The sequence below is a fragment of the Cynara cardunculus genome (genome assembly GCF_001531365.2).
Source record: "Cynara cardunculus var. scolymus isolate 2C chromosome LG 16, CcrdV1, whole genome shotgun sequence".
Classification (NCBI taxonomy): Eukaryota; Viridiplantae; Streptophyta; class Magnoliopsida; order Asterales; family Asteraceae; genus Cynara; species Cynara cardunculus.
The window spans coordinates 3886205-3896080 of NC_037543.1; the positions used below are offsets into that span (position 1 = coordinate 3886205).

At 32.4% G+C, this 9876-nt stretch overlaps 1 protein-coding gene across 1 annotated transcript in view; it reads right to left on the bottom strand.

Moving 5' to 3' along the window:
• LOC112529606 (protein FIZZY-RELATED 2-like) overlaps positions 1-4456 on the bottom strand; it is a 9416-nt gene extending 4960 nt beyond the window's left edge. Inside the window, exons 1-3 of the mRNA XM_025140932.1 lie at positions 3920-4456; positions 3473-3595; positions 3242-3358 (exon numbers count right to left, since the gene is read on the bottom strand). Of these exons, the coding sequence (XP_024996700.1) occupies positions 3242-3358; positions 3473-3595; positions 3920-4429 (750 nt within the window). The 5' untranslated portion in view covers positions 4430-4456. The remainder of the gene's footprint in view (positions 1-3241; positions 3359-3472; positions 3596-3919) is intronic.
• Between the last annotated feature and the right edge of the window lie 5420 nt (positions 4457-9876).

The window sequence follows — 9876 nt, forward strand, 5'->3', positions numbered from 1 at the left end:
TATATATATATATATATATATATATATATATATATATAGTCAGGTTCAAAGAAAAACCGCAAAAAAATGAAAAACTGAGGAACACCCCAGTAATCATTCATTTGTACGATATGCACATGTATATAAGTAATTTGTCCGGTATGCACATAGAAACCAAGAAACAGCTTCAATTACTTGTATGCACGTGTGTACATCGTTTAGATGAAGAGTTACTACGGTGTTCCTCAATTTTTCATTTCATGGAGTTCACTTACTTTAACCAACGTTACTATTAGTGACTTGAACTACATGTTTGATTTTCCCAATCTGGTACCTTAACATTTACCAAAAATATAGTTAATGTTTATCAATCACTTAGTTGTTACCCATTATATGTCCTATCCTTATCTATACTCTTGGCCATTGTCTTTGTTTTTGCCATGAAAGATTATCAACTATATATATATATATATAGGGTCAGGTTCAAGGGAAAACACAAAAAAATTAAAAACTAAGGAACACCCTGGTAACCATTCATTTGTACGGTATGCACATGTGCATACAAGTAATTTGTCCGGTATGCACATAGAAACCAAGAAACAACTTCAATTACTTGTATGCACATGTGTATATCATTTAGATGAACAGTTACCACCGTGTTCCTCAGTTTTTTATTTTGTTGTGGGTTTTCCTCTAAACCTCCCTCCCTCCCTCTCTCTCTCTCTCTCTCTCTCTCTATATATATATATATATATATGTATATCTACATAAGTCTTGATATCTCTAACTCATCCAGATGTAGGATTAAGAAGCAGATCTTACGAAAAACTAAACATGGTATATTGTAGAAATTACCGATAGGGTATTCTTGGTTTTACTAGACTTGGAAAAGGTTATGTGTAATCCAAAACTGGTTGCGACTATATTGTTTTCTTCATATGTAAAAAAGGTAGACAAATGTTGTTTTCTTACGTAATGGTGTTGTGACCGTCGGTGATACAGCTCCGGAACTCCAAATGTAGGACTTATAAAAACTTATATACTTATTAGGTATTAAAGTAGCTTCATCTCGTAAAAGCAATGACATAGGAATATCATAATATGTGTATCTTTGTATTTTTAGTTAGAATCTATGTATCTTCTATTCTTAGTATGCAAATATTTTGTGCTCCTATTTAAGATTTTGTACTCTTGTGTGTGTGTGTATATATGATATTAATGCATAAGTGCATTTCTCATTCATTGATATCAAATATATACGCAATGGTACATGCTCGCAAATATCACATAAAATTTATAATTTACATCAATTTAGTGCTTGTATATATGTAATTCTTTGTTTGGTTTAATTAAGACGTATATGTAATAATCAACCAATTAAGCACCTCAAAACCAAATATTACATGAGTGCACATAATTGATGTAAACTGTAGATTTTTGCACAGGTTGATGATTGCCACATAGAGACCCAATATATCGATAAACTGGTTTTTGTTCGTTCAAGTGGGTAGCTTGAAGACGTCCTAATTAAGCTACGGTTGATTTTATTAAGATAAGTTGAGGTTTTATGCCAATATTCCAACTTGGGGAGAGCTAGAAGTGGTTGTTTACTTATTTTCATGTTTTAGACTCGGTGGAGGCCAACATATGCACTTATTGTATTTCTCTCATTCAACAATATCATTTCGGCATCCGGGACTTCTTAACTTATCGCGTAATTTTATGATATAGTTTCAAAATCATCAAGAAAAACAACACCCAACAGATGTCTCCAAAATAGAGAATCAAAATTCAAAAAATCTCCAAAAAGAAATTACATTCAACTCCAACAGCTTTTCCATATTGGAGATTACAACATTGATTAGTATTACTAAAATATTCCATGCATTTAATAAAATATTATTTGTCTCTCCTAAACATTTAATGTCAAAGTATTGGTGGGAATATAATTAAAAAAAATTATCTCTCTCATGGTAATCATTTTTGGGGAGTTCTCCAAATTCAGATAACTTTCACATTCTCTCTCCTACTTTCTACATTTTGTAGAAAGATTTTGGAAAATCTATTGGAGCAAAAAGAACTTGCCCAAAGTCCCCAAAATCTCCATTTTGTCCATTTTAGAGAATCTCCTGGAGATGCTCTTAGCATGTTGAGCTTAATAAAAAAAATCTAGAACACGAAGAACCCCCAACAAATAAGCTATTGCTATAATTCAATAGGTTTGGGATACGATATACACAAAAACTAAAAAAAGTGCTACTTAGGGTCAAAGACTTGAAGGATTTTGATATCGAATTATCGACAAATGCACAGAATGTACTCATAGATAAGCCGTCCTTGGTTTAGAGTGGGGTAAACACCATCTAAATTACAAAGATTCTAGCAAAATAAAATTTCCCAACATTCTATCATGCATATTGGAGTTAATGCCTATAACTTCCTCTATGAATTCTCTAATCCGCTTACTCATGGCGATATAGCATGTTATAACTTTCTTTTCTTTTTCTATTATAGTCTTGATTACGATAATATAAGTTTAACAAGCGATCACCTTGTCACTTGAAATGAAGATGCTCCTTAAACTATGTTGCGGACCTTAACTAGCATGTAAGCTCCCCAATTATCTAGGCAAGCCCATTAAGCTTAAATAGGTAAAATATTGTTTATATTTACCTTTCTTAGCTTGCATAGAATTAAATTTTATGGTAAAAGCTCTATATTCTCAGGTGTAATACAAGGTTGGCAGGGGCGATTCCATATTTTACATCAAAGCCCTAATTTTTTATTTGGATGATTCCATATTTTACTCCCTATACGTTGGCTATCAAGATTCATACTAAAGTCTCACACCGTCTATATATTTTAGAAGACCCAAAAAACCATGCCTGATGAGATGAAACTTTTGTTGCCATCAACACACCACCGGTAATTCAAGACCTCTATGTTACCCTATGGAAGTCCCAAAAGTTGAGCAAGCCTAGCAGGGGAATATAGCATAGTTATCAGATCGTAATGATCAAACTTTGGTTAATACATTTTGATTTAAACATGGGCACTGAGCTATACAAAATATGTATTTAAATACTGTTTTACACCACAAACAATACATTATGTTAACATTCATCCATCATATTTGAGTAAATAAACAAAACAATACTATTTAACTTCGAGGGTAGAAGCAAGGTCCATGTAAATCTTACCGACCCTAGACCCTACCTCTATGTGGGATATATTGGGTTCGTTTGGTTTAATATTATTAAACTTTGAGCATTACCTGGACTTTTCCATTGCTTGTCCCGACAGCAAGACTGGTCCCTCGTTGTGCCCAACCAACCGAACACACACTATCATCGATTCCCAGATCACACAATTTCGTTACCTGCATTTGCATTAAACTTCAATCATCAACAAGACTGTAACACAAATCAAATGAAAGATCAACTTAAATCAAGAAATTTTGGTTAATATTGACCTTAAAAAGTCAGAAATTTACCTTACTACTACAAGCATTCCATAAATAAACACAATTGCCCAACCCCACAGCCAATACATTGTGAGAAGACCAATCAACAAGATTCAGATAAAAATCATCTTGCAATGCTGGTGCATCCAAAACCTAACATCAAACCAAAAACCAAAAACACCCACAAAAATTAGAACACAATTTAATCCTTGATGATTACAAAAAACGGCATAGAGTGAAAAATAAGCAAAATCATAAGCAATTTATACTCAAAGATACCAAAAAGTACAAACTCCGATACGAAATCATGTAAATTAATCAAAGATTAGTCCATTAATACTCGAAACAAAGTATAATGTAAAACCCCAGATTACCAAATTATATATCAAGCCTAGAACTTAAGCATTTAGTACTCAATGAACACGAACTAATCAAAGCGAATGTCATCAAATTGGCAAAGTTCTCAATGGTACCAACCTTGTAAGGAGATCTGGGAACTTTTCTCGGTGCTTTAACAGGACTATGACTAACGCCAGGCAACTGATCATCGAACCCAAACGGAGACAACGAATGCAGCGACTGCCTAGTCTCACTCTTAAACCGAAATATATTCTGGCTAGCAGGAGAATTAGTAACCGGAAAACTCTTCTTATCAGGCGTACCAGGAGGAACCAGAAATCCCAGATCCGACCCAAACAATGCAGTTCGTAAAAGGGCGGTGTAAGCGGCGGACGATGAAGGATTATCTTCACCACGGGAAGCATCAGCGGGCGGTGGCGGTGGAGGAGGAGAGATGTCAAAGAGGGCGAAATTGGAAGCGGATCGGCAAGGGATGAAGCGATCGCTGTAGATGGTGCGTGAAGGAGAAGGATGGTAATAATTTAGAGAAGAAGGGGTGAAATTAGATGATGGGGTCGTGGGATCTTGTGATTTAGACGGTGGAATCGATGAAGATTGATTCATGTTGGCGATTGAAGGTTCATCCATGGCGGATGGATGGATTAATTTGTTAAAAGAGGGGTGAAATAGAAGTCGTCGATTACTTCAATGAGGGTATCATCATCCATTATTTACCCGGGAATAAACAATAACAGATACCCCTTTGCCGCCGAAATATTAATATTTTATTGGATTTTTAATATTTGGAATTTTACCCTTCGAGTTTTTTTTATTTTAAAATAACCCCAGGGTTTGAATTTTTATTACATTTTGATCTTTTTCATTAACGGCCGTTTACTTTCTTCCGTTAGGTGAAAGTAAAAGTCGTTTGATCATTTAAATAAATAAAAACATTTTATATAATTTTTATGTTTGGTAGATTAGGACAAAACACGACAAAACTGTTAAAATAATCATATTACTCTTAAATGTTGTTCAATATTATTTTATATCATATAATGATTGTAAATGACAACAAATCAACCAAAAATATATTTAAATTGTTCAATCTATGATATCAATACTTTTTTTAACATTCCAAGACCACATTCAAATAACATATGTCATACCACAAATTCTAAATACGCACATAATTTAAAAAGTTTAAACACAACAATTGTAAATAACATTTGTCACGTCATCGTTATAAGTTTAACATTTCAAGAATGGAGGCTGTGGAAGAGAAGAAGATGATGCAATTAAATTAGGTTTGTATTTTGATATCAAATAATAAGGACAATATTGTAATCTCAAATTTAGTCACATGTTGTTCTATCTTTTTTTGTGGAACAAAACAAAACTCAAGAATAGTTCCACTCAATCTTACTTTTGTCTCATGGCACACCAAACATGAGACTATTTATTTTTGTTCTGTCACATCCCACTCAGTTTGCATACCAAACGCACCCTGAATCTTAACTTTATATCACCAAAACTGAAGATCAAAAAGTCAAACCTCATATTAAACAAACATAACTAGATCGAGATGGACCTTATAGGTTATCCTCAAACGGTTCTGCGTATTATTCATCAAATTCATAAATCCTCGTCGAAATGGACTAAATCCGGGTTTCTAGGTTGTCATTTTGCTCATGAAACATACCGTCTTCGATGGAGTGTTGCTGGTGGTTCGTCGAGAAGGGAAGATGGAGGGGTTTCCCCAGAGAACATCAGAAAGGAAATGCTCGATATTTTTTTCTAGAGATGAGAGGAAGGGTTTTCGACCGGACATATATTCATGGAAGGGATGGGATCTGAATGGGTCTTGACGAAAATGTCTTTCATTTTAACGGAATTATCTTTTACATAATCAAACCATAAGTAATTTATTAACGGAATTTCTTAACAGCCATTAGAAAAGGGATCGAATTCGAAATTTCCAAAACTATACAAGGAGCAGTCTTGCTTTCGACAAACTGTAGGGACCAAATTTATCGTTTACTTTTTTTTTTTAATTTTTTATATCAAAGTTTAAAGTTGTTCCGTTAATTTTCATCTAGACATTTAATTTTATTATATTTTTAATGAAAATATAACTTTAAATTAATTTAAAAAATTACTTCGTAACGTCCCGAATACAAAAACACTTTTATTCTATTTTTAATTTGTCATTCGTCTTTTTTAAAATTTATCATAAAATATGATTTATTTATTTGAAACTTGTTATAAAACCACTTTAACTTTGTCAACATAATTTTGATTAAAATAAAAACAAAAAATAATAATAATATCAAGTACAATCATTTATTTAATGATTTTACTTTAACCGTCATGTTTTTACGGTTTGTAACTTCGACTTCTTTCTCTTATAGATCATAGAGCTGATGTATCTGAAATTGTCCTTTGAGTTTACGTCTTTCCCCTAATGTTAACTTCTACCTCCTCGTCATTATACTCCCTACTAAGATTTGTACCATATATATATATCTATATAGGGGCTGGTTCAAATACTAACCCAATATTTTGTGCAAACTATGYTAACTCATCTTAATCGTTCATTTTCTCATCTAACGGTTATTATTAAATGAGATTAAATAAACAATAATTTAATTAATATATTAATTAATATGTGTATGAACAATTGTTCAAAGGATAAATTGGTCAAAAATTTGTATTAATTAATATGTGTATGAACAATCGTTCATCTTCGTGCCTATATCAAGGTATGAACATTCATGTGAACCCTATGGTGTGAACCCTAGATATATGAACATTAGCTACACCGTGTGAACCCTAGATATAAGAACATTAGCTACACCGTGTGAACCTAATGAACACTATAATCGATATATGTTGGTCATATGATCATGTTCTTCAACCTTGATGCATGCTCGTAGTGATACACATGCACGACGATGAGACATGCACATTAACAAAAACAGGGGTTGTGCAGATAAAACCGATACCTGTACTTTATATTTGTTCGTGCATGATGTTCGTTGTAGGTGGTTTCATATGTGAATTAGTTGTCAATAAGATGAACATATTTGAATCTTCATGTCATTATTAGATGAAGATCAATTTGAGATATTGTAGGATTTGTAACTCCCAATTAAAATATTTGGGAGTTACATAAGAATGACTAATGACCTAAATACCCTTATCATTAATATGTAAGTTACATTTTAACCAAACCCAAAGATGCAACATTATTGGTTGATGTAGGTTAGCAAAGTTTGCACAAAATATTGGGTTAGTATTTGAACCACCCTCTATATATATATATATATATATATATATATAGAGAGAGAGAGAGAGAGAGAGAGACAGGTTCAAATGAAAACCATGCAATTCTAAGAAACCGTGTAAACCAATTTCGACCAATAGGAAAAAAAAATTTATTAAATTTAATCAATAAGGGTATTTCGGTCATTTTCTATATTTGTTTGATAAATAAGGAAGTTATTAATAAATATTAAATAAGAAAATTTAATAATGGAAACTATATAAATGGTAACATTTAAAATTTTTATTATATTATAATATTAAAAACTTTATTTTAATTTTTTGTTATTCAATGAATCTGGAAACGTGGTATGAAGATTCTAGCTTCTTATGGAATGAAATTTTGATTTGAGGTTGGAGGAAAAAAATCATCCATGTTCATGAAACTGTTTCAATGTGAAAATGTTTCATTGTAAAATGGTTTATTTGCTTCTTTTAGGCATATTTTACATGTTGATGAAATAGGTTCATGATGGTGAAAATGTTGATGCTCTAATTGATTCATGATTCATGATATAATTTCATGGTGATCCATGTTGATTTGTGATTAAAGTTGATCCGTTTAGTTGGTAGGATAAAAATGAAACTGGTGCATAATGTATTTTGTTCTTTATGAAATAAATGTATGATGAAACGGGTGCATATTATATTTTGTTCTTTATTAAATTAATGTTCATGAAACTGTTTCAATGTGAAAAGGTTTCATGATAAAATGGTTTATTTTTGTTTACCAATTTTGCCCTTAGTATTGAAATAAAATAAATTTTTTATTTTTTTTATTTTTTAATTTTTTAAAATAAAGTAAACTAATCTTAGTCATTGATCAAGAAAATGAATGGATGAGATTGGTTTACACGGTTTACACAAATTGGGCAAGTTTTTATTTGAACGCTCCTCTCTCTCTCTCTCTCTCTCTCTCTCTATATATATATATATATATATATATATATATATATATTTGGTCTTAGTTCACATGTTGGTATACACGATGACTTATTAATTTCGATAGAAAAATATGGTTAAAACACTCTAGAAGACGGATGATAAATTAAATCAAACAGTACCCAATTAATTCTATGGTATGAAGTACATATACAGTATTCCAGTCAACCACTTAAAATAATAAAAGACAACTCCAGAATTATGATCGTATGAAAATGTAGGGTGACAACGACCAAACGTAGCTATTGTTTTAACATGATAATAAATATTATCTCGAATCCGAATGTCAAAAAGTGTTTATTAATTTTTGAGGAGTTGTGATCGTTTTTTTAAAGTTGTTTGACTTATGCACGGTTTTAGAAATGAAAAATGACAATTTTTCAATATCTTAATAACAATAAGTTACTATCAGAGCTGAAATTGCTGATCGTAAAGCAACATCGTAATAATAGCTTGTACGTTATCTTCTGCAGACTGTAAGTTGATCAGGATTTGGGAATGGTTAAGCTAAACGCGCACTTAAATGTTAGCTTTTTTTTCTCACGTACTTGGTACATCAAAACTAATGTTTTTTTTACATTTTTTTTATATATAATTTGATCTGATTTTAACATAAATATGTGTGTATATACCAACACCGGGAACGGATCAACCTTATGGGTGGGGGGCACATACCCCCAATTCTTGTATTTACTCCTACCTTCTTTTATTGATGCCCCCAACTTTTTTCCTGTTGGTGTCCCGAACTTTCTTTTGATGACTCACTCACTGCTTCCTATAAACTACTCGTGGTTTCTGGTATCATAGTTTTCAGCAATTGTACTGTCGTTTTAAAGGATTTTGATATTTAATACTGATGTTTCTTTTGAAATATTGTTAAGATTCCCAAATAACTCGAATCGAATAACCTAACCTCATTGGTTCGGATGGTTATTCAACCTTGGATTTCTTTTAATACCCTTGATATGCCTCCAATCACATGACTTTCTAATACGCCTGCAGGAGCGAACCTATTAAGCCCCGAGCAGGGTCTTGTGTATCCACTCAACTTATTTTCATAAGTATAAATTTTTGGGATATGAAAAGTGCACCAGTGTACATTGAATGGTGCACCATTATATTAGCTAGAAATTACAAGAACATCAAATAAAAACGGAAAGACCTCTCGAAATTAACCAAAAAACCAAAAAAGTATATCGATATCAACAAAAAAAGCCCAAAATATCCCTCGAAATTAACAAAAATAAAACCTAAAAATATTTCGAAATCAACCAAAAAACTCAAAAAGTCCAGTGAAACACAAGAATTCAGTTAAAAACACATCGAAAGACTATACATACCTTTGATCCACCTCAAAAGTATCACGAGGTCTCAGGTTCAAATCCAAGGAGAAATAAAAATCTCCTTGTGGCCACGAAGGTTCAAATGCAGTGACTCCGGGCTATCGGCAAAGTAGATGGTCGTACTGGAATTAGTCGGCTCGCATAACGGATTGGATATCCAGGTTAATCAAAAAAAAAAATCTTGGATCCGCCACTATCCAATCAAAATCCCTTTGAAGAAGTGGCTGAGCCTACTACTTACCAAACCAGAATAAAACCTGCTCGCACGTTGTCACCGAATTCCATGGGAATGCGTCGAGAAAACCTTAAACTATTGCCGTACCTTCAAGTTAAAAAATCAAACCAATTTTGACTCTGAAAAAGTCAACCCTCAAGGTTTTCTATTGTTGCTAGTTTTTGGGTCCTATAAATGGCAGTCGATATTTAAAGTCAATAAGCAAAGCAGCATCTTCAAAAATCAAGAACTCGAGCACATTAATTAATGCC